This window comes from Drosophila miranda, assembly GCF_003369915.1.
Source record: "Drosophila miranda strain MSH22 chromosome Y unlocalized genomic scaffold, D.miranda_PacBio2.1 Contig_Y2_pilon, whole genome shotgun sequence".
NCBI lineage: Eukaryota > Metazoa > Arthropoda > Insecta > Diptera > Drosophilidae > Drosophila > Drosophila miranda.
In genome coordinates this window covers 21,440,124-21,464,503 of record NW_022881614.1, presented here as the reverse complement: position 1 = coordinate 21,464,503, position 24,380 = coordinate 21,440,124, and the positions used below count along the sequence as shown (strand labels likewise).

General features: G+C 47.7%; 4 protein-coding genes and 1 pseudogene across 4 annotated transcripts; 3 read left to right on the top strand and 2 right to left on the bottom strand.

Annotated features, from left to right (window-relative positions):
• The first annotated feature begins 5,999 nt into the window (after positions 1 to 5,999).
• On the top strand, positions 6,000 to 6,933 carry LOC117193346 (MORN repeat-containing protein 3-like). The gene is made up of 2 exons (XM_033398069.1): positions 6,000 to 6,630; positions 6,699 to 6,933. The coding sequence occupies exons 1-2, from the start codon at positions 6,174 to 6,176 to the stop codon at positions 6,842 to 6,844; spliced, it is 603 nt and encodes a 200-aa protein (XP_033253960.1). The 5' UTR covers positions 6,000 to 6,173; the 3' UTR covers positions 6,845 to 6,933.
• Positions 6,934 to 6,960: 27 nt separating this feature from the next.
• On the bottom strand, positions 6,961 to 10,489 carry LOC117193868 (protein three rows-like). Its single transcript, XM_033398558.1, has 4 exons — positions 9,941 to 10,489; positions 9,516 to 9,889; positions 7,211 to 9,450; positions 6,961 to 7,145 (listed from the first exon to the last, which is right to left on the bottom strand). Exons 1-4 carry the CDS (start codon positions 10,487 to 10,489, stop codon positions 6,961 to 6,963), a joined length of 3,348 nt encoding a protein of 1,115 aa, XP_033254449.1.
• On the top strand, positions 10,488 to 11,899 carry LOC117193867 (calcium release-activated calcium channel protein 1-like). The gene is made up of 2 exons (XM_033398557.1): positions 10,488 to 10,503; positions 10,652 to 11,899. The coding sequence occupies exons 1-2, from the start codon at positions 10,488 to 10,490 to the stop codon at positions 11,245 to 11,247; spliced, it is 612 nt and encodes a 203-aa protein (XP_033254448.1). The 3' UTR covers positions 11,248 to 11,899.
• A 112-nt stretch (positions 11,900 to 12,011) lies between these two features.
• On the top strand, positions 12,012 to 12,794 carry LOC117192757 (MORN repeat-containing protein 3-like). The gene is made up of 2 exons (XM_033397500.1): positions 12,012 to 12,554; positions 12,623 to 12,794. The coding sequence occupies exons 1-2, from the start codon at positions 12,098 to 12,100 to the stop codon at positions 12,766 to 12,768; spliced, it is 603 nt and encodes a 200-aa protein (XP_033253391.1). The 5' UTR covers positions 12,012 to 12,097; the 3' UTR covers positions 12,769 to 12,794.
• Positions 12,783 to 17,097, bottom strand: LOC117192758 (annotated as a pseudogene).
• Positions 17,098 to 24,380: the final 7,283 nt, after the last annotated feature.

Sequence of the window (24,380 nt, the reverse complement as noted above, 5' to 3'; positions counted from 1 at the left end):
GACTCGGCTATTGATGCTGATCAAGAATATATATACTTTATGGGGTCGAAAACGATTCCTTCTGGACGTTACACACATCGACTTTTACCACAAATCTAATATACCCCAATACTCATTTTGAGTACTTGAAAGCTACGGCTCGTAAATGTGGGCAAAGAATGCAGCAATTGCGGTGGCTGATTAACAGAAGAAGCACCATGTCACTGAGAGCCAAAAGAGCAGTTTATGTACACTGTGTAGCCCCGATCTGGCTCTACGGTGTGCAGATTTGGGGTATAGCTGCCAAATCGAACTATAAACGGATACAGGTCTTGCAGAATCGCGCCATGAGGCAAATAACGAACTGCCCTTGGTACGTGCGCGGCTCCACCCTACATCGGGATTTGAATCTTCATACAGTAGAGGAGCAGATTGGAAGGCACACCAGCAGATACAGTGACAGGCTAATTAGACACCATAGTATGCTCGCCAGACGATTACTACCTGCCAGGCCTTTGAGGCGGTTGAAGAGATTGGGTTTTGCCAAAACTATTGGCCAACTCTAAGTTTCCCTCACAATATTATAATATTATATTTTTTGTAAGTCCTCTCGCATTTAGCATTAGGTTTGGCTACCCCAATATTATTTACCAGTGATGTTAAGATACGTTATATGCAATGTACGGATTCAAAGATTAATAAAAAAAAAAAAAAAAAAAAAAAAAATAAAAAAAAAGTGGTTGGCCCTGCTGCTGCTGTTTCTGTTGTTGTTATTCATTCAGAGTTGTACTGGCATGCTGAGACGTTTTCTATTTGAAATTGTCAGCGGCAATTGATATGCATTGCTGCAGCTGAATGTCTCTTTGTTTTGTCTGCCGATTGCGGTTGGTTGCTGCTTCAGGAAATTGATTTCCACAATCATGGAGCGTTGCAGCACAGCCCCTGCACAGCCCGTGCATTGAACTGCTTGTATTGGCACCGCAAATGAAGCGAGCAATTAAAACTTCAACGATCAACAGCATGGTGGCAATCTATGGGCGGGATGCGGCGGAAGCTACCAATAAATTGCTGCACACTTGAACGCGCGCGCCTGCAAGTATGCAACGGAAAATGCATTTAATTTTCGACGAGCTTTGAGATGGAATTCTTCCTTGTGATTTGATATGTAATGCACGTACTCAATGAAGAAATTCCAAGAGCAGCGCATTAGTAGACAAGAAGCTTCAGCTGCTGGCAGAACCCAGCCGGACGGTCAGACGGAGCGGACACGGGCGGACACGATCGGACAGGGGTAGGTAGCGCCGCCTGCCAATTGCTTTTCAACATATTTGATGCGACGACGACTTTCGACATTTTGCAACTTGGCCACGTACAGAAGTCGAAAAAAGGAAGATGGGAAAAACAAGCTGGAAACGGCAAAGACGGGCAATGGCGACTAGAAGATGCCCTCTGCCTGAGGACTGAGTCGAAAAGGTATATTTGGGAGTTGCCAAATCATTTACAGTCCCCCACAAGCAGCTCCCTACCCAACTTTGAAGCGAATACACTTGCCATGTAAGGGGTGTCAGAAAACCGCTAAAAGCAAAGTACAAAACCAACAACCAAATACTAACAGCCACTGCAGAAGCAAGAACAACAGCTGCGACTCTGGTTAAGCATACAAACTGTATATAACGTATTCGCCCTGTGTCTGCGTGGCTGGGAGGGGAGTGCGTAGGAGAGGCGAAGTGGCATACGCCATGTTGACCCAATAAGAAACATAAAATGTAATCGCAGCTAATAAGAAAACTAAGCAGATCCTGGCTGGTCACGATTTACGCTCGTTTCGCATTCGATTTGCGATGCGCCATTGGCAGAGCCACACGACACAGTGGAATCACTGCGGAGCCTTGGCCCAGGGTCTATGCTAACCTCTAGAGGGCAGCTTGAAGGCAATTTCAAACCACTGTGCTGGCTCCTGGCCCTGCACCGCCATGTCAATGGACATTTAATGGCGTTCCCCATTATGCGCCGCATTAAATGTGCCAAATACGCTTCGCTGGCAATAAATGCTGCATGGCGAGGTTTCTCTTCGATGCAAGTCAACCCTCCCCCGTCTCCGACTCGTTGGGGGCCCTCAGCTGGTCGTAGCCGTGGTCGTGGTCGCCGATTGTAATGGCATAACCTTTGAATAAAATTAGCATTATCAGAGCTCCATTTGGCGGCCATTCCGCTTCGTTTCTTTTCAGGTGTCTGTGTGTCGGTGCGCCGGGGGATCAATAAATATGCTCAATGACTTTTTGAGCGCCACATGATGCCGCCTGGCCATTAACATAACAGCTAAGGCCGTTAGCGGGCACATGAAGGTCAATGGGAACTAGTCGCTCGGTATATTCTATACAAAACGAGGGGGAACGTTGTGAGTTGCTGCGGACACCGCAACTCTACGGTTATACCCGATACTAAGTCAGTATGGCTCTCCTCCGGCAGACGCCGCTAATATTAAACGACACGACAACGAGTGCGTGCGAGAGAGACAGAAAATCAGTCTGAGCGTGACGTCGGGCGCTGCGTAGCCACTGCAAATTGATTTGTTCCTATTGGCTATAAAAATGATCTGATCTGATCCAGATTCAGCAATCTGATAGATATGGTCATTATCTATGATTCTGCGTTTTTAGTTTTCTCGAATGTGCAATATTGTGGATGCAACAGATTTTCGTTCTTTGTGTGGGCGGAAGGGGGTGGGGCAAAGTTTTGAAATATTTTTGTAGAAGTGACATATCACAGATGTCTGGACCCAAAACATCGTTGCTATAGCTCTTATAGTCTTTGAGCACTAGGCGCTGAAGGGGACGGACAGACGGACAGACGGGCGGACGGACAGACAGACAGGGCTCAATCGACTCGGCTATTGATGCTTATCCAGAATATATATACTTTATGGGGTCGGAAACGATTCCTTCTGCACGTTACACACATCCACTTTTACCACAAATCTAATATACCCCAATACTCATTTTGAGTATCGGGTAAATTAAGAACAACCCAACTATAGAATCCCTAGCACTCTGGGCACAATATTCAACTCTTTTCGAAGCCCCTAAAGCTTGGAATCTCGGGGTACACACACACTTGCCGCCATCAATTACCAATTTCCATGCAAACTCATGTACCCCGAAAACCTAATTGGTGGAAAATTAAGTTTTTGCACAGAAATGTTGCGCAAATTGAAATGCAATCGTGGCAAAGCGGATTACTGAACTTTTATGATTGAATTCTGCTGCTGGTTGGCCGGTACCCAGCCCCCCAGCCACAAACCGATTCCGGCTCTGGCAAAAAGCGAATCGATAACTTAATACGGAGCGCAGCCTAGTGTGCCCGTGTATGTGCCTGAGCACCATATGCGATTGGCAGAGCTTATGTCTGTGCTTGCCAAAAAAAACGAGGGGAACGTTGTGAGTTGCTGCGGAGACCGCAACTCTACAGTTATACCCGATACTAAGTCAGTATGCCTCTCCTCCGGCAGACGCCGCTAATATTAAACGACACGACAAAGAGTGCGTGCGAGAGAGACAGAAAATCAGTCTGAGCGTGACGTCGCGCGCTGCGTAGCCAGTGCAAATTGATTTGTTCCTTTTGGCTATACAAATTATATGATCTGATTCAGATTCAGCAATCGGATAGCTATGGTCGTTATCTATGATTCTGCGTTTTTAGTTTTCTCGAATCTGCAATATTGTGGATGCACGTCCTTTGTGTTGGCGGAAGGGGGTGGGGCGAAATTATTAGATATACGTTTTATAGTGAGATCTAACAGGAGTGCGGATACTCAATTTGGTTACTCTTGCGTTAATAGTCTCTGAGATTTGTGGAGGCCCCAGATTTTCGTCCTTTGCGGAGGCGGAAGGGGGTGTGGCGAAATTTTGACACGTAACGGTCAAGGTCCGATATCACAGGAGTGTGGATACCAAATTTGGTTGCTCTAGCTCTTATGGGTTCTGAGATCCTTGAACTCATATTTTGCAATTGGCAAAACCGACCATGAAACCTGTGTGTTAGAGAGAGACAGAGCGAGAAAGAATGAAATAGTTTTCTTGATTCTGGCTATCATAATTATACGATCTGGTTCAGATTTTGCACTCTAGAACACATTCATCCTCTACGATTCTGCGTTTTTGGTTTTCTCGTATCTTTAAAATTGTGGATGCCACAGTGACATATCACGGAAGTCTGGATCCAAAACAACGTTGCTCTAGCTCTTATAGTCTTTGAGCATTAGGCGCTGAAGGGGACGGACAGACGGACAGACGGACAGACGGACGGACGGACAGACAGACAGGGCTCAATCGACTCGGCTATTGATGCTGATCAAGAATATCTATACTTTATGGGGTCGGAAACGATTCCTTCTGGACGTTACACACATCCACTTTTAACACAAATCTAATATACCCCAATACTCATTTTGAGTATCGGGTATAAAAATAAAGAGAACAGATGAGATGAGGGAGGGCCAAAATATGTGGCCCCACCTCCAGTCGGCGTTACAACGATTTATATTTTGCTACTTTCGCTATAAAAAATAAATATGCAATAAAACAAAACGACAACGGGCCCCGCCGACATATGCATTATTGTCTTTTAATATATTTTTAATATACTAAATTGCGCTCTCAGCTGGCGCACGACTTGACTGCATCTTCCTTGCCATTTGGCATGCACCAGAAGACCTCGCCCAAGAGGCGGGCACGACGGCCGAGGGGAAGGGAGGTAGGGGTCGATGGGAAGGCCACTTTATGAAGCGCGCATATGTTGCACCCCTTTCAGAAAGCACCCCCGAGGATGGGCTGGTGTGGGTACTCTTATAATAAAAATGAAGGACTCTCCGCCCGTGTACTCCGTATTCCCCAGGCAAATCACTGCAGTCTCCGAGTCTGAGGTGAAGGCATTAAAGCAAATCGTTTGACATTTGTTTTGATTTTCCATGATTGTTAAAAATATCCTTAGCCCAGAGGGAGACCTGACATCAGGGTTTTGGGATACACAAAAGACATGAACATATATGGGATCCTGATGGGGGGGGGAAGATATTAGCTGTCTGCGGAGAAGATATTGGAGAATTGGGGGTTCTCTATACTTCATTGAGTTCCACAACAGTCCTTTAAACTATGAGAACTGACCTGTCTGACCCTTTTAAGCCACTCGGTTCAAGCTGGGGAAAGTTCCTTATCATAATTTAGAAGACAATTAGCCAGACACTGCCCTTACTGCGCTCTCCCTCTCCCCATTCCAGTATCGATGGCAGAAAACTTGGTCTGGTCTCCGGAGATGCTGCCAGAGCCACTTAAAGTTTACAGCCGCAAGGGCCAAAACAATGCCAGACAATATCAAATTTATTGTAATTAGCCGCACACGCAGGGCATCCAGCATCCAGCATACAGCAACCACTCCGCATCACACATTCGCATATGTGACCAGAGTCGAAGTAATTATTATCATTACAGAAGGAACCACGTTGGGCGAACCTTCTTCGGCCAGAGCGTGCCACATGTGTGCGTAGCGAGCTGAGAACGCATTTAATTGCACAAAGCCTCTTTGCACTTAGAGAGTTTTTAAATAATTTAGTTGTGTCGTTAGTGAAAAGCTGTCCAGGAGCTGCCTCTGTCAGAGGCGTGCATGTGGCAAGAAAAGCCACGGCAGGGCGGCAAGGACCGGGTCCTGGGACAGGACGTAATGCAGTCGAGTCACGTCACACAGCATGTCGCTAATTTTTCTAAATCTCTGCCTCTGCCTCGACTGGGAGTGCTTCAATAGGGACTGGTGGCACCTTTCACATTGTTTGCCATTTGCGGTGGACGGCGGCAACGAGGAGGTTCTGTCAGCCTCGACAGCCAGTCCAAATTGAAATTGGACATTAGACGTTTCCACACACACACACACACACACACACACAGGCACGAGTTTTTGAGTTTGAGTTTCCAAGTGCGGTCGTGTTTGCAAGCGAGCTCCGAGTTTTCTACAAACAAAATCCGTATTGCCGTTCCCCCCGCCTGACCTCCATCAGGTCGTTAGGCTTGCGTGCCAGGAGCGACTGGAAGAGCGACTAGCTAACGAAAGTTTTTGGATGGGGGCAAACGGAGCCAGGACACATGGTTGGGGTTGATTAGAAAAGGGACACCGCACGCACCCCAGGACACGAAAGAAGAGCACAGATGACAAACCCAAAGCGGGGCTGGGGCTCAGTTGTCTGCAACATGTCGTGCCATGCTGGTGGCGGCAATGGTGTTCGAAGCCTGCGCTATCCTGCCGGAGGACATGGCCGCTATCAGGGAAAGTGGCTGAGGAACCAACACCACGGCTATGGAGTGAAATCGAGCCGTCGTGGATTGGTGTACGAGGGCCAGTGGCAGCGGGGCCAACGTCATGGCTACGGATCCATGTGGCGGGAGTCCCCTGATGGCCAGGTGCATCGCCTCTATGTGGGTCATTGGCGCCATGACAAGCGCAGCGGGGAGGGAAAACAGTACTACGACGATGGATCCGTCTACTTTGGTCAGTGGCAGATGAACAAGCGGCAAGGACGCGGCATACATTGGTATGCGGACGGACGCGTCTATGTGGGGGAATGGCTCCAGGATGCCATGCACGGACGGGGCGTCCTCTTCTCGGGTGAGTCCTCTAACAAAATGAAAGTTCAGTAGAATCCTCGTCGATCCATATGTTTCGTCTGTGTTCAGCAAACGGAAAGCGCTATGTGGGAGAGTTCCAGGAGGGCTGCAAGTCGGGCGCTGGCTTCTTCGACCACGGACAGAATCGGATTCAGTTTGGTCGGTGGGTCCAGGACATCTGCAAGAGTTCGCTGATACGCGTGCTCAAGCAATAAGAACATTTTAGACATTCTCTGGAAGGTCGATCTCCTTGCCATAACGTTTATAAATACACAATCAAATGGAATAAGGACAAGCTACAAAAAAATATAAACTCTAAACTATTATAAGCCTATGCAAGTGTCAGTTCTGATAAGTTGCTTTGCCGCCGCCTAAGGCTGACTGTCTCCTGCTGAGGTGCAGGCTCCGGTACCTTCCGACGTGGTCGTCCCCGCGTGGTCGCTGGCGTTTCCTCGAGTTGCATGTTGCGGGCACGAGTGCTCCTTGCATCACTAGTCGGATACCGCTTCACTGAGGCTGCCGATGAGGTGGAAGGCGTCTCTTCCATGGTATCTCTCTCTCTGGTACTTTTAGTTGGCTACCAATTCTAGCGGAGCGTGTCTTTGTGGCCTTGGCTGGCACAGATTGGGATCGTTTCAGTTGAGAGGGAGCCGGAGGCGAAGCGGAAACCGAAGCAGCATCGTCATCGCTTATCTCGATCGTCTGGCAGGCATTCAGATCCACATGATCCGATGGTGGCGTGTTCTCATTGCCGCTCTTGCTGCTACTGCTGCTGCTGTTGCTGCAGCCGATGGGTGGTCGCAATTCCAGCTCCGTGTATATCTTGAACCTGGGCGTCTTTCTGGCAGATGATTTTGCCTTGGTAGTCCCCTCAACAACACCTTTCCTGCGTTTATCCTCTGGCGAAGTGTTAAAAGCGAGGGCTCGCCTAATGGTCTTCGCCCTCGCTTTGCCAACGAGATGCAGCTCAAACCGGGCCGTCTTTATCTGGACCATGAGGTTGAAGCTATAGTTTATTTCCGCCGTTTGGGGCACTGATTTGAGAGCTGCCTCCGCATAGCTGAGAGCCTCCTTGTTCTTCTTTCTGAAGCGAAGATAGTTGATGTGGTAGAGTTCGTGCACGACGAGCATGGAGCCCAGTGTGGCGGTGCGTACGGGATCCTCCTGCAGCCAATTGCCTGCCCCTACGTAGAAGTCGTCCAGCTGATCGGTCTCCCTTTTCAAGAAGCTGAAGCGGGCATGGAGACATCCCACGATAAAGTAGATACATTGCAGCTGCATGCTGTCCCGTACATGGGGCGGCATCCCTTGCTTGCTCACATAGCGCTGCAGCTGATGGCTGGTGGGAATTGGCTCGTGCATGGGCAGAGACTTGAGTGTGGCCACGTCCAGCTGGTTCTGCTTCTTTATCGGCTCCACGAGCTGCATGAGCAGCATGTTGCTGGTCAGCTCGCTCATGGCATTCGCCTTGAGATCTTCCTTGGCGGCTATTGCGGGGATGTATTTGGCCGATGTCTGCTCCACCAGCGTTCGACTAAGCGGCTTGATGGCGAGCAAATGGTCCAGGAGGCGCAGCTTGGACTGCGCCTGGTCCAGGTACTCATTCTGCAGGTTCATCCAGAGCCACGAGATGAGCACCTCAATGGTCCGCAGGGCCATACCCGACTGCAGCACCAGGTTAAGCGTGGTGCCGTAAAAGGCGAACCGCTCGGTCAGCCGATTGGCCGCACACTCGGTGCTCTCCCTCACGAGGTCAGCCAGCAGCAGCTGCAGGGCTCCCAGGTCCACGCTGGACACTGTGCAGTAGTTGCGCACGCTGTCGACCAGCGTGTCTAGCTGTCGCAGGGGCGACGGCCTCCTAGTAAGGCTGCTGCACCGCTTCTTCCGCAGGTAGTCCAATCGAAAGCGAACTGTCTGGATTGTGATCTGCACAATGTCGCTCTTGCCAACTCGCTCATCGAACTGGGCGCGCAGCTCCTCGGCCTGCAGCAACAGCAGCTGGGCGTGGCACAGACAGTCCTGCCGCGCATAGTAGCTGGCCATGTGGCAGAGGCAGAGCATCACTATAGTATGTTGGCGCTTAAAGAACCATCCGTTTTGGAGCTGAGGCCACAGATCGTCGAGCAGCTCCTGCGCTCGATCCACCTCCTCGGAGAGTTGGAGCTGCTGGTTAGAATTCAGGTGGTCTTGTCCCAGGAAGTGGGTCAGGGCTCGCAGGTAGGTGAATCTCTCGTCCAGCATTTGCCCAATCATGAGTATCAGCAGCCAGGCTTCATCGGCCTGCGCCATGTAGCCCATGGTAGACAGAGCCATGGCTGCAGCAACTGCATCGTCGATCAGGGCTTCCCAGTCGATTGGTGTATCGTCGCAGCCGAGGGGCTCTTGGTCTGCACGTTCGAAGAAGGCTGCGAAGCCAGCGATGGCCGATGTGGCCAACTCCACCAGGCGATGCTCCCGCTTAATGTTGAGCTCCAGCAAGTTGTTCTTGACGATTAACTCCTCCAGGCTGTTCTCGGCCGTCTCCTTGATCGAGAACTTGGTCTTCTGTGCCTCCAAAGCCTCCAGCAGCACACTGATACTGGTATGGCCAATGGCCAGCTGTTGCATGCGGCTGAGCGGTTGCTTGAGGGCCGTGCTTTGCAGCTGGGAGCGCAGTTCCTCGCACTGACGCACCACCTCGCTGTCGGTGCGCATCTTGCGTGCCAGGAGAACCAGGTGGTAGTCATTGTGACGGCAGCGTAGTAGCGACTGCAGCAGGGGTACGGGCCGCGCACTCTGGAAGTGCAGCACGGCCAACAGATCCACATCGTATAGCATTCGCCTTTCTTTTGGGCGGGGGTTAGGGGGTTGGGCATAGGACTGGACTCGTGCCACTCGTAGACGCACTTCTCCGTATTATTGGCATTGTGGTAGTGGACGAAGAGCTGTGAACGCAACCGCGAGGGATTCGTTTGGGCCGCAAGGTAGGTGGACTGCAGACGGTTGGCCATGTCGGAGCTCTTGCAGTGGACACTGGCTTTGTAGATTCGCAGGAGCACACTAAGCATTTTCTGGCTGGTGATGAGCGGTCGTAGATGTTGCAAGGGCTCCAAGAAGGCCAGAACAAGGGACATTTGTTCGGGACACGCTACCTTTTCGGCCACGAGTGCCAGTAGACGCACCAGCTTGACTAGCTCCATGGCGGAGGGCCCCAGGCAATTCATGCTCTTGGCCACGTCCAAGGTGTAGCCAAGAATGCCCAAGAGCGGCTTATAGGGTGCCTGAAGAGAAAGCTCATGAGGTAAAAGGTTTTTCAGCTGTGGCAGACGTACCTTGTCCGACTTCTGTTCGGTCGTCGGCTGCCAGTTAACGTAAGCTTCCAGGGCGCACATCCCGAAGGAGAGAAGGCAATGCCTGCGAATGCTTTTACAGGCCTCGTTGGAGCAGCTGGTCCCCAGCGGACTCCTCACTACGTTCACCGTCAGCCCAAGGCAGCCATGCAGCAGTTGAAAGTGGGCGGTGTATACCTCGGGACTGTCGTCGCCCTCGAGCTGCTGCCAAATAATGTCTAAGGGAGGCTTGTTGCTGCTCTGATGAAGCAGCATCTGCAGGCGCTGGAAGAACACCAGCAGGTCCATGAACCACTGCTCTTTGGCGTGCGTCGCGCCCTTGTGCTCGAAGAAGTAGACGAACTTCTTGCACAGATCGATGTAAGTCCACTTGAAGTCCGCCGTAGCCTCGCGCACGTACAACAGCTTGACATAGTAGTAGAGGAGCTGGATGGAGTAGTTCTGCGGAGAGACGTCCTTGTACAGGTCGCGACAAATGCGCAGCAACTTCAGTGCCAGTTGTTGTTCGAGCGGCGCTTCTATGGAAAACATGTCGATCTGCATCAGTGCCAGAACCAGGCCCAGATACTTATTATATAAACAAATCTGCTCGCGCCAGCAACACTTGCCAAAATGTTGAGAAAGATGGCTAATAATAATAATAGGAGGAGCATTGCCTCCTGAGAGCGGCGATCTTGGCAGAGTAACCCGTAGCCCATCCACGACTCTCACTAATCTCCCGACCTCTGCTCTTTTGCGTCCCCCCACAGGTGGCGATGGTGGAGGTGCAGCTGGACCCCGACACAAAGGTTCTGCCCGGAATGCTAGTGGCGTTTGCGATCTGCACCACTATGCTAGTGGCCGTGCATATGCTGGCTTTGATGATTAGCACCTGCATCCTGCCGAACATCGAGGTAGTGTGCAACCTGCACAGCATCTCCCTGGTGCACGAGTCGCCGCACGAGCGCCTGCACTGGTACATTGAGACGGCGTGGGCATTTTCGACGCTGCTGGGGTTGATCCTATTCCTGCTGGAGATAGCCATACTGTGCTGGGTAAAGTCCTATGTTCTGAGCCCGCCGGCGGCCTGGTCGGCCTGCGTGGTGCTGATACCCGTGATGATTATCTTCCTGGCTTTCGCCATACACTTCTATCGGGCTCTGGTGACGCACAAGTACGAGGTGACGGTCTCCGGCATACGGGAGCTGGAGATCCTCAAGGAGCAGATGGAACAGGATCACCTCGAGCACCATAACAACCATAATCGCAATAACGGCATCCACTACGGTGCCGCCGGCGACATCGTTTAGCAGTATCAATCGCGCGAGGATCCCACGAAGCAATAAACCATCTCGGCGATCCTTCTCTGAAAACTTAACGAAAACGAAAAGAAAAGACACTTACGGCAGTGGGCCAGAGGCCTCGCCGTCAATCCTCAGACTAAATAAGTGAATATTTTGTAAATTTGTAGTTGATGCAAATTGTGATACGCAGAAGGCAGTAGATTTTTATTATACAAAAACAGTATGAGTACGTATATTATAAAGGATTGTGCCCCGAGCAATGTTTCTTTGAGCTCAAGACCTTTACACATCGTAACCCCTGTGTACTCATCGCATGCAATGATGAAAGACCCAAACTAAAGCAATACTACTTTCAAGTTTAAACCACTGTGTTGACTAAATATTCCTCAATATTAGCTTGTATATTTGTTGTAACTAGTTGGCGCGTCCGCTAATATCTGTATTGTATTTTAGTGGTATGCCATCGCTCGCGATGTCAGACCCAGACCTCATCCATAGCGCAGTCTTCCCTCGCCCACGTAGTGTGTAAGAACCCAATAATTCGAACCGAACCAGATCGTGTTAGCCCAAATTTTGATATTGATAGGCGAATATGTAAGCGAAATTGCGCTGTAATTTATACACGTACGATTAAACGATTTTTTCTACCTATATTTAACCGAAGAAAGCGATTTTCTATTGCCGTTCCCCCCGCCTGACCTCTATCAGGTCGTTAGGCTTGCGTGCCAGGAGCGACTGGAAGAGCGACTAGCTAGCAAAAATTTTTGGATGGGGGCAAACGGAGCCAGGACACATGGTTGGGGTTGATTAGAAAAGGGACACCGCACGCACCCCAGGACACGAAAGAAGAGCACAGATGACAAACCCAAAGCGGGGCTGGGGCTCAGTTGTCTGCAACATGTCGTGCCATGCTGGTGGCGGCAATGGTGTTCGAAGCCTGCGCTATCCTGCCGGAGGACATGGCCGCTATCAGGGAAAGTGGCTGAGGAACCAACACCACGGCTACGGAGTGAAATCGAGCCGTCGTGGATTGGTGTACGAGGGCCAGTGGCAGCGGGGCCAACGTCATGGCTACGGATCCATGTGGCGGGAGTCCCCTGATGGCCAGGTGCATCGCCTCTATGTGGGTCATTGGCGCCATGGCAAGCGCAGCGGGGAGGGAAAACAGTACTACGACGATGGATCCGTCTACTTTGGTCAGTGGCAGATGAACAAGCGGCAAGGACGCGGCATACATTGGTATGCGGACGGACGCGTCTATGTGGGGGAATGGCTCCAGGATGCCATGCACGGACGGGGCGTCCTCTTCTCGGGTGAGTCCTCTAACAAAATGAAAGTTCAGTAGAATCCTCGTCGATCCATATGTTTCGTCTGTGTTCAGCAAACGGAAAGCGCTATGTGGGAGAGTTCCAGGAGGGCTGCAAGTCGGGCGCTGGCTTCTTCGACCACGGACAGAATCGGATTCAGTTTGGTCGGTGGGTCCAGGACATCTGCAAGAGTTCGCTGATACGCGTGCTCAAGCAATAAGAACATTTTAGACATTCTCTGGAAGGTCGATCTCCTTGCCATAACGTTTATAAATACACAATCAAATGGAATAAGGACAAGCTACAAAAAAATATTAACTATAAACTATTATAAGCCTATGCAAGTGTCAGTTCTGATCAGTTCCTTTGCCGCCGCCTAAGGCTGACTGTCTCCTGCTGGGGTGCAGGCTCCGGTACCTTCCGACGTGGTCGTCCCCGCGTGGTCGCTGGCGTTTCCTCGAGTTGCCTGTTGCGGGCACGAGTGCTCCTTGCATCACTAGTCGGATACCGCTTCACTGAGGCTGCCGATGAGGTGGAAGGCGTCTCTTCCATGGTATCGTCCAATTCGATGATCTCTGGTACTTTTAGTTGGCTACCAATTCTAGCGGAGCGTGTCTTTGTGGCCTTGGCTGGCACAGATTGGGATCGTTTCAGTTGAGAGGGAGGCGGAGTCGAAGCTGAAACCGAAGCAGCATCGTCATCGCTTATCTCGATCGTCTGTCAGGCATTCAGATCCACATGATCCGATGGTGGCGTGTTCTCATTGCCGCTCTTGCTGCTACTGCTGCTGCTGTTGCTGCAGCCGATGGGTGGTCGCAATTCCAGCTCCGTGTATATCTTGAACTTGGGCGTCTTTCTGGCAGATGATTTTGCCTTGGTAGTCCCTCAACAACACCTTTCCTGCGTTTATCCTCTGGCGAAGTGTTAAAAGCGAGGGCTCGCTTAATGGTCTTCGCCCTCGCTTTGCCAACGGGATGCAGCTCCAACCGGGCCGTCTTCAGCTGGACCATGAGGTTGAAGCTATAGTTGATGTCCGCCGTTTGGTACACTGATTTGAGACCTGCCTCCGCATAGCTGAGAGCCTCCTTGTGCTTCTTTCTGAAGCGAAGATAGTTGACGTGGTAGAGTTCGTGCACGATGAGCATGGAGCCCAGTGTGGCGGTGCGTACGGGATCCTCCTGCAGCCAATTGCCTGCCCCTACGTAGAAGTCGTCCAGCTGATCGGTCTCCCTTTTCAAGAAGCTGAAGCGGGCATGGAGACATCCCACGATAAAGTAGAAACATTGCAGCTGCATGCTGTCCCGTAGATGGGGCGGCATCCCTTGCTTGCTCACATAGCGCTGCAGCTGATGGCTGGTGGGAATTGGCTCGTGCATGGGCAGAGACTTGAGTGTGGCCACGTCCAGCTGGTTCTACTTCTTTATCGGCTCCACGAGCTGCATGAGCAGCATGTTGCTGGTCAGCTCGCTCATGGCATTCGCCTTGAGATCTTCCTTGGCGGCTATTGCGGGAATGTATTTGGCCGATGTCTGCTCCACCAGCGTTCGACTAAGCGGCTTGATGGCGAGCAAATGGTCCAGGAGGCGCAGCTTGGACTGCGCCTGGTCCAGGTACTCATTCTGCAGGTTCATCCAGAGCCACGAGATGAGCACCTCAATGGTCCGCAGGGCCATACCCGACTGCAGCACCAGGTTAAGCGTGGTGCCGTAAAAGGCGAACCGCTCGGTCAGCCGATTGGCCGCACACTCGGTGATCTCCCTCTCGAGGTCAGCCAGCAGCAGCTGCAGGGCTCCCAGGTCCACGCTGGACACTGTGCAGTAGTTGCGCACGCTGTCGACCAGCGTGTCTAGCTGTCGCAGGGGCGACGGCCTCCTAGGCAGGCTGCTGCACCGCTTCCTATAGTATGTTGGCGCTTAAAGAACCACCCGTTTTGGAGCTGAGGCCACAGATCGTCGAGCAGCTCCTGCGCTCGATCCACCTCCTCGGAGAGTTGGAGCTGCTGGTTAGAATTCAGGTGGTCTTGTCCCAGGAAGTGGGTCAGGGCTCGCAGGTAGGTGAATCTCTCGTCCAGCATTTGCCCAATCCTGAGTATCAGCAGCCAGGCTTCATCGGCCTGCGCCATGTAGCCCATGGTGGACAGAGCCATGGCTGCAGCAACTGCATCGTCGATCAGGGCTTCCCAGTCGATTGGTGTATCATCGCAGCCGAGGGGCTCTTGGTCTGCACGTTCGAAGAAGGCCGCGAAGCCAGCGATGGCCGATGTGGCCAACACCACCAGGCGATGCTCCCGCTTAATGTTGAGCTCCAGCAAGTTGTTCTTGACGATTAACTCCTCCAGGCTGTTCTCGGCCGTCTCCTTGATCGAGAACTTGGTCTTCTGTGCCTCCAAAGCCTCCAGCAGCACACTGATACTGGTATGGCCAATGGCCAGCTGCTGCATGCGGCTGAGCGGTTGCTTGAGGGCCGTGCTTTGCAGCTGGGAGCGCAGTTCCTCGCACTGACGCACCACCTCGCTGTCGGTGCGCATCTTGCGTGCCAGGAGAACCAGGTGGTAGTCATTGTGACGGCAGCGTAGTAGCGACTGCAGCAGGGGTACGGGCCGCGCACTCTGGAAGTGCAGCACGGCCAACAGATCCACATCGTATAGCTGTTTCTTTTGGGCGGGGGTTAGGGGGTTGGGCATAGGACTGGACTCGTGCCACTCGTAGACGCACTTCTCCGTATTATTGGCATTGTGGTAGTGGACGAAGAGCTGTGAACGCAACCGCGAGGGATTCGTTTGGGCCGCAAGGTAGGTGGACTGCAGACGGTTGGCCATGTCGGAGCTCTTGCAGTGGACACTGGCTTTGTAGATTCGCAGGAGCACACTAAGCATTTTCTGGCTGGTGATGAGCGGTCGTAGATGTTGCAAGGGCTCCAAGAAGGCCAGCACAAGGGACATTTGTTCGGGACACGCTACCTTTTCGGCCACGAGTGCCAGTAGACGCACCAGCTTGACTAGCTCCATGGCGGAGGGCCCCAGGCACTTCATGCTCTTGGCCACGTCCAAGGTGTAGCCAAGAATGCCCAAGAGCGGCTTATAGGGTGCCTGAAGAGAAAGCTCATTAGGTAAAAGGTTTTCCAGCTGTGGCAGACGTACCTTGTCCGACTTCTGTTCGGTCGTCGGCTGCCAGTTAACGTAAGCTTCCCGGGCGCACATCCCGAAGGAGAGAAGGCAATGCCTGCGAATGCTTTTACAGGCCTCGTTGGAGCAGCTGGTCCCCAGCGGACTCCTCACTACGTTCACCGTCAGCCCAAGGCAGCCATGCAGCAGTTGAAAGTGGGCGGTGTATACCTCGGGACTGTCGTCGCCCTCGAGCTGCTGCCAAAAAATGTCTAAGGGAGGCTTGTTGCTGCTCTGATGAAGCAGCATCTGCAGGCGCTGGAAGAACACCAGCAGGTCCATGAACCACTGCTCTTTGGCGTGCGTCGCGCCCTTGTGCTCGAAGAAGTAGACGAACTTCTTGCACAGATCGATGTAAGTCCGCTTGAAGTCCGCCGTAGCCTCGCGCACGTACAACAGCTTGACATAGTAGTAGAGGAGCTGGATGGAGTAGTTCTGCGGAGAGACGTCCTTGTACAGGTCGCGACAAATGCGCAGCAACTTCAGTGCCAGTTGTTGTTCGAGCGGCGCTTCTATGGAAAACATGTCGATCTGCATCAGTGCCAGAACCAGGCCCAGATACTCCGTGAATTGAGTAGTCAGCTCAGAGCTGGGTGTGGCCCAGCTGCAGCTCAGGAGCTTGAGAAGCGGGTCGTACATTTTCGTCGTGCTCTCGGGCGGAAGGGCGCTCAGGTACATCAGAAAGGCTTTGCTTCGCTTGCTGAACAGGGCATCATTCAGCTGGACCAGGAGAGCCGCATTCTTTGCCACTTTACGCTGGCGCATGGTGTCAAAGAGGACACCCATTGCCTCCAAGGCGTAATATAGTTGATCTGTGGCGGCGATGGGCAACGTCTCCTTCTGCATTTGCAAGTGAATGCCATTGAAGTGCGTCAGATGGATGTCCAAATAAAACTTGTAGTCAGCCTCCCCTTGCAGGCGGCAGGGCTGCGATCGGACTAGGCCGTACATTTTCTGGCATTCCGTCAGGGATTTCTGCGAAGCACCCGTACAATTAGGATACCAGCTAGCAAGCATTTGGTTCTTCAACTTACCTCCTGATAAAGCTCACGATGTATGTACCGCAGGCTCGTTAGATGAGCTTCCCACAGGCTCGGCTTCTCCTCGTAGGGCTCCACGTGTGGTACCACGGTGGCCGCAATGTCGCAGTAGAGATCGTCATGCTGGTGCAGATTGTCCTTCAAGGCGAGACACAGCTGGCGCAACACGCTCAACTCATATCTTAGCGGAAAGGAGGCGTCGTTTATCCCGATGCCCTTGCTGAATTCCTTGAATTTCAGCTTAATTGTCGTGGCCGCAGCCTCAACATCGGATCGAGTGCCTTTCAACTGTTTCACTATATCGGCAGACATTATTATTATTTTTTTTTTTTTTTGTTTTAAATCATCTCAAGGATGATCGGAATTTTGATCGTAGCACTGTAGCCACATTGATCAGATACTGGTGATGTAGTTTGGCGAGTTTGACAGGTCGGTATATAAAAAAAAAAGAGGAAAATTACTTAACTGTTTTAGAAAATAAACTGAAATTACTTTATAACATGATGAAGAAAAAAGGGGTCAAAAGTTTAAGTCAGCAGTTTTGATGAAGATTGCCAGCTCTCTGAGATGTAGCGGCTCTTTTTTTTATTAATAATTGATGTAAATTGTTATAATATTTAAAGATTTTGAATTTCCTTCTGAGCCCGGCAAATCTTTGGCAATCGAAGATCAGGTGTTCGGCATATTCAGGTACATTGCACGTTTCGCAGATATTTGAGTCAATTGCTTTGATTCTGTGTAGGAAGACTTTGTCGTATGTGTGTCCCGTCATAAGTCTGTTAATGGTCTTGATGCTTTTAGCATTCCATTTAAGAGAAAAATGCCAGGGTTTACTGGGTATGTCTGGAAATATGTCTATGAGGCTGGATCCCTTCGTCCTACACTTCGTCCTGTAGTCCTCATTCCATTTGTATACTAAAAAGTTCCTAATTTCTCTTTGAGCCTCCTTGTAGCTGTATTTTATATTTATTGTAAACCCCTCACTTGTAGCAGCCTTTGCTGCTATGTCAGTCTTTTCGTTGATGGCCACACCCTTGTGACCAGGGACCCATAGAATGTCAAGTTTCTGAATGTCTGATTGGTTAATTATGTTGTGAATATCATTCACTAGGTACGAGTCTGTATTCTTATTTTTAATTAAATTAATAGCTCCTAATCCATCACTTAAAATCAAAGCCTTTTTGTAATTATATTTAAGACATAGTTCGCAGGCCTTTTTAAGGCCTACGAGTTCGGCACCTACTGAGGATAATCTGTTTTCTATTTTGTCCTTGTGGATATTTCCACTAGGCCATTCTACTATTCCTATGCCACATGTACTTTCTGTAACTGAGGCATCTGTTGATAGAATGTTCCAGTCGTCCTTTCTGTACTTGTTCAGAATCTCATAAAATATAGTTTTTATTTCTTCATTCGAGTATTCTTCTTTACCCTTAGTTAAAAATTTATCTAATACATGGATTTTGTTACATGTGTTAACACTATCACATTCTTGAGTGTTTACAAAGATGGAATTAAATTCTCTTAAAGTACGTGTGTAACTCGTATCCGCTTTTGAGCGTATTAGCTCGTCAAACATTGTTGGATTGAACCTTTTAATTTTAAGCAGTTCTTTGGCTGTAAGCCATTTCGCCCTGAAAACAAATGGCATTACACCAACGAGGACAAAAATTTTGTGTTTGCTTGTGTCAGGTGGCACCCCAACACACCTTCTGAGTGATTTAGCTTGCGCTATTTCTATATCTTTACTTGCTCCAGATCCCATGTCTGAAAAACTTGTGATAGCATATTCTTGTTTTGTTCTAATAAAAGCTTTGAAGATGTTGGTACTTGTTTTAGGTTTTAGACCTGATTTGATAGTAGTCGCAAGCTGGAGGAGTCTGTTGCATTTTTTTGTTTGTTCTTTAACCATTTTTACATGACTGACATTTGACATGTTTGCGATAATCAGTCTGCCTAAGAAACGGATATCTTTTCGGTTTGGTATAGGCACATTGCTAACAGAAATATTTACCGCTCTGACCTGTCTTTTTCCTACATTCATTGCTGCAGATTTGCTTGGATTGAAGCTAAAACCGAGATCACCACATAGAAGGTTAAAGTCATTTAGTTTTTTATTAAGGTTTTCAACCGCTACAGTAAACTCTCTGTTGTGAGAGATTATAACGAAGTCATCTGCAAATTGCATCATATGAGTATTTCTATCACAGATCTGATGTAGTCTTTTTGTGTATACATTAAAAAGGAGGGGCGACAGACAAGAGCCCTGTGGGATTCCTCCCTGAACTACCTGAACAGCTTCCCCTATTTTCAGTAGGCTCATAGACATAAAACCATAGCTCGCAAATAACTGTTGACACTTTCGGCGTGTCTGATAAAAACCTCTCATTGACGAACTCATTGAGAAAAGGGACTGAAAAGACCCGATCAAATCTGTTTTTGCTCAACTCGCTCTTCGCTCAAGCAAAGACCGATTTTTTCACTTCTCTTTTGTTCCTGTTTTTCACTGAGCATCTTGTCGCGAGCGAACGAAAAAAGTGTCTTTTGCGTATGTATGCGTGCTTGTACTTGTGGTGGCTGTGGCAACGATCACTTGCCTTCGTGAATTGTGTCAGACACTGTCCCAAACCCAAAATGAGCCTGTTCCTGAACAACTTTCCAAAATTTTTACTGATGTGGAGAACTTTGCTATGAACAATGGCCGTTTACCATTAAATGCCGATATATTGCAGCTTTTTAACGACATGAAGCTAAGATCACCACACTTGAATTCGCTCGCACAGGTGGTGCTGGCTACACCGGCCACTCAGGTATCGGTCGAAAGAGCCTTTTCAGCACTTCATTATATTTTGAATGAAAAACGTTGCTCTTTAAGTGCGGAAAATATTAACTCATTGTTAGTGGTTAAGCTAAATTCGTATTAATACAAAATATATACATACATATATACATACATCCATATCCATGTCTCTTCAGTTTGTAGAAAATTCGCAAATAAGTATAAATATTACAATAACATAACCAAAAAGATGCGAAAAACATGAATAAATAAACATAAACACGAAAAAAAAACTAAAAACACTTTACTCAGACACTTTTTGGGTTCTGCTCATCTAAGGACACTTTTGCTGCGAGCGCTTGACCAAAGTGTCTCTCTAAGCTGTTATTGTGAGACCCGATCGTGTGTCGGGCTCAACCGAAAACCCGAAACACATAACACAAGCGAAGAGACAAAAAGTGTTCTGCTCAGTGAGAGACCGCTTCTGCGTGGTCTTTTTCGGTTTTGTCAGTGACGAGACAGCAAAGGGAAAAAGTGTTGACCGTCGTTTGCGAGCTATGCATAAAACTGATGATCCAGTCAATGTATGTTTTAGGAAAACACTCATTTTCCATTAGTCTTTTTAAGAATTTCAGGTTGACACAATTGTAGGCATTGTTGAGGTCAACAACCACAAGAGTAACGTGTTCCTTGTTCTTTTTCTTTGCCGCTACCACATTGATGACATCATTTATGCACATCGCTGCAGACTTGTTTTTTTTGGTATGCATAAGATCTGTAGGGTATAATCTTGTTTTCTTGTATATGCTTTTCCAGCCTGGCTTTCACCATGCCATTTACTGTCTTGGCTAGAACCGAAATGAGGGATATGGGTCGAAAATGTTTTAAGTCAGTCAGATCCATGTTTTTTTCGGTATTGGTACAATTCTGATAGATCTCCATTCGACTGGGAAATCGCACATAGCCACTCGACGGTTGTTAAAATGTACAAGTTCTGTCTTTATACTAGTGTTGAGAGCACTCAGCATCTCGTATGTGATGTGATCTATTCCTCCTGCCGTTTTTCTGTTTCTGACTAACACAGCCACTAACTCTTCCAAGGAAAAGAAAGGATTTTCATTGTTCTTGGTTGAGTACATTTCTTCGTCTACATCCTTTGCTTCTGAGGTTATTTGTTCGTTAAGGAATTCCAGGTATGGCCCAGCTTTGTCAGGGTCGAAAATTTCTGAAGTGTCCTCTTGACAGTTTTTTAGATTTCTGAGGAATCTCCAGGCTTCTCTTGAGTTCGATTTTACATTTAACTCTGTTAACTTCCTGGCATAGCTAGTTCTTTTGGCAATTTTAACAGATTTTTTCCATTTAACCTTGAGGTTCACAGCAGAACAATAATTTTGAAAGGAGGGTTCTGAAGCTGCCTTCTTCTGCGACTCTGCAAACTCCCTGAAAAGTTTGGCTAAATTCTCGTCCCACCATAATTTTGGACATTTGTTTTTGATTTCATAAGTAGCTGCTTTTATTTCCTGTTGGATGTTCTTCGCTAAATTATCCATATCTTTGTCGGCCTCAAACTGGCTTAGCTTTTTCAGTAGCCTGTTTTTGGCAAGGAAAGTTTTGAGTTTGTGTTGATATCCTGCTGTTTCAAAGGTTATTGGGTGATGGTGGCTGCCTCCTAGGTAAAACTTTTCGCATTTCCAATTCTCTATATGAATACCCTTTGTGAAAGTTAAATCGAGTACAGACCCTGATGTTGAGTCGATGTGTCTTCTGAATGTGAGACTGTAGTCATTTGCTAGACTGTAGCCAGCATTTGACATAGCTTGCATGAGAAAAGTTCCCTTTCCACTGTTGGTTCTGTCTCCAGAAAAGGTATGTCTTGCGTTAAAATCTCCTGCAATTATGACTTTTCCGAATGCATCTAAATATTCAAGGAGATTGTTAATCGCTTGCTTGAAGGATGCAAGAGACAACAAAGGTTCAAAATATACTGAGGTGATAAGAAATTTATCTTTGTTGTTGATGGTTCTTGCTATAATTATATCTTGCTCTGTCTCATATATCAGTCTTTTAACTCTTAATTCTTTTTTGTAGGCAATCGCCACTCCTCCATAACCGTCCTCTCTATGTTTTTCTAACATATTGAAGTTGGCTAGTTTCCTAAAACGGAGATCGTGAGAGAAAACTTCAGCCAGAATGGCAAAGTCGAAGTTTTCATTGTTTAAGTAGAATACTAGGTCGTTTTTATTGGCTTTAATAGATTGAATGTTATGTTGTAAAAATTTCATATTTATTTAGATGTTTTAAAAAGGTTCGTTTCTCTCTGTTTGTTCATTTTTCTGTCTGCATTATGTTCCATATTGTAATCATTTGTACTGGTCACTTTTTTTGATGGATGTGACACATCATTTGAGTCGACTAAACGAGACAACATGTCAACCATCTGTTGAATGGTAAATTTGTTTTCTTTTAGTTCTTTGTTTTCAAAAAATGGTACGTGATTACTAGAATCGCTGGTATATGATTCTAAGTGATAGTGGGGTTTTTGTGCAGGAACCAAGGGTCTCTGCACTAACCTGCTCGCATAACTGTGTTTTTTTAAAACTTCATTTGCTTTAACGTTTTTGTTTTGAACATTTTCCTCATTTATGTCTAGTTTTGGATAGTTTTTTTCATAATTATCTAACAGCGAAAAATTTTGATGGATTGAGTAAGTGCTAAGCACTTCCTTACGCGCGATTTTTTTGATTGTCATTATTTTGTTAATGTCCATCTCCTTTTCCCATACTGGGCACATCAGTCTGTCCCTAGCTGAGTGATTTTTCCCATTGCAAAGGATACACTTGAGACCATTGCACTCCTCGACTCCGCATTTATAGCACCTCCTAGCTGATTTGCATCTGGTCGAAGTGTGACCAAGTCTGCCACAATTATAACATTGCCTTACTCTGGGAACATATATGCTTACTTTCATCCCACATATCCCAAAAAGAGATACCTTTTCTGGGATGTCTGAACCCTCAAAACCAATTTTGACTGTTTCTAATGGTATGAGCTTGAATGTTTCGTTGTTGTCATCGGTTGTAATTTTCTGCCTTCTTGCTAATCTTTCAATTGACTTAATTTTTATGTTAGAAGTAATATTATCCATAATTTCATTCTCAGAAAAACCGAGGGGCACCCCTTTAATTACTCGATAGGATTCCACATAGTCTTTTGGTATAAATACCACTAAATTCATTTTTTTTAACTCCTCATTTAAAACTAAATCATTTGCTTCGCTGAAAACCTTAAAATAAATCTTGTAAAGAATAAGCCATTTTTGGTGTTTTTGTTTTCGAAGATGGTACTGTTCTTAGTCGATACTAGTACAGCCGCATCACCGATGTGGCACTCACTATACAACCCTGTTTCTCTTTCGATACCTACATTTGATGGGTTTATAATCGGATTAGTATTTTTATTTAGTGTTTTAGTCATTTCAGTATTTCCAGTAAAACCATTTATGGCATTTGTGTGAGAATTGTGAACGGTCACACCGTCAGAAGCCTCCACCATTTTGTTACTGTCATCGTCTATCAGCATTTTGTTATTTATGTCTGTATTGGTGTTGTCGCTTTTTTGTTCCTTGCGCATCTTTTTTGCTGGGTACTTTTCGTTAGTCAAGCTGTCGAATATGTCCTCTTTCACACCTGAACACAAAGCACTGAAGTTTTTTGCTATTGTTTTTTGGGTTTGAATTTTGCCGCTTTTTGCCACCTGATCAGGGGGTTTCAATTTAGCAGACACCGAGTGACCGGCGTCCGCCATACTTGCTGGTTTAACCAGATTGCCAAAGACTTACCTCTCCTTTGGGAAATGAAAAGAGGAATAATTTATATATTGATGAAGATTTGTATGAAATAAACAATGATCCAATTTTTACAATCACTTTTAATTAAGCCTTTGTTGCTTGGAAAAAGTCACCTTTCAGACTGTTAAGAAAAAACACGACCGGTCTCGCTCGCTGATGAAAAAGAAGTGTTATCGGCAGACATTATTGTCACTTTTTTACCAACGCTTCGCTTCGTTTGAGTGTGTTTCAGTGTGACCTGATCTATCGCGGTCTTATGGATAAAATCTATGGCAGCCCTCAGAAATATACCAAAAAATACCGTAAGTCTACTGACGATTCTATTGCACATTTCCTCGTATTTTAATATTTGGTTTAATATTACTAGCTACGGCCCTCAGCTCTGAAAACGTAATTTTATCCGATTGATAAATCAATTTTCTACAACACCACACAATTTTAAATATTCCTTTTATTGGAATTGATTGTAAAATAAGTTTAAACAGTTTCCACTAACTTCTCTACCAAATGTTCGCCCTGTTTTCATATAAGCCCCATAGAAGCTGTGGAGATAATGTTTTTTATCCCCAATCGGCCGACTAATTATTTCGAATTAAATAAAACTCGGCGCAGAAATAAAATTACGATATGTTCTTTAATGCGTGACATCCAAATTGCAAGTGTGGCCTGCCCTTTACATTGCCGCTCCGATCGCTAAGCGCAGCTTCGCTCGGCCGACGTCGGTAGGCAGACGCAAAGCGGAGATAGCGAAGAGCGAGCTGGCAGAGAGCGTTTAGCAGGGCAAGCAAGCGCAGAGCTTTAACAAACAAATGAGTGACATAGACATAAGTAACAAACAAAATAAGCGGCTGAGGGCCAAGAATTAGGTGCTATTTGGCAAGCAGCTAATCGGCTGGGTTCTGCTCCGAACATTCACCCCCCGTTGGAAGGCAAAGGCTTTCAACAGATCCATCCTGAAGGGGCAGAACCGCTATTTTTCCAACGGCCCTCTTGAAAAGGCCCT

What these genes read in the sequence shown, in the direction of transcription:
- LOC117193346 (XM_033398069.1), top strand. Translation starts at nt 6,174, where the DNA reads ATGACAAACCCAAAGCGGGGCTGGGGCTCAGTTGTCTGCAACATGTCG. An exon ending in ACGGGGCGTCCTCTTCTCGG is followed by an intron (nt 6,631 to 6,698) that starts GTGAGTCCTCTA and finishes GTCTGTGTTCAG; the next exon opens with CAAACGGAAAGCGCTATGTG.
- LOC117193868 (XM_033398558.1), bottom strand. Translation starts at nt 10,489, where the DNA reads ATGTTTTCCATAGAAGCGCCGCTCGAACAACAACTGGCACTGAAGTTG. An exon ending in AATGCCAATAATACGGAGAA is followed by an intron (nt 9,451 to 9,515) that starts GTGCGTCTACGA and finishes CCCAAAAGAAAG; the next exon opens with GCGAATGCTATACGATGTGG. An exon ending in GACACGCTCCGCTAGAATTG is followed by an intron (nt 7,146 to 7,210) that starts GTAGCCAACTAA and finishes CCTCATCGGCAG; the next exon opens with CCTCAGTGAAGCGGTATCCG.
- LOC117192757 (XM_033397500.1), top strand. Translation starts at nt 12,098, where the DNA reads ATGACAAACCCAAAGCGGGGCTGGGGCTCAGTTGTCTGCAACATGTCG. An exon ending in ACGGGGCGTCCTCTTCTCGG is followed by an intron (nt 12,555 to 12,622) that starts GTGAGTCCTCTA and finishes GTCTGTGTTCAG; the next exon opens with CAAACGGAAAGCGCTATGTG.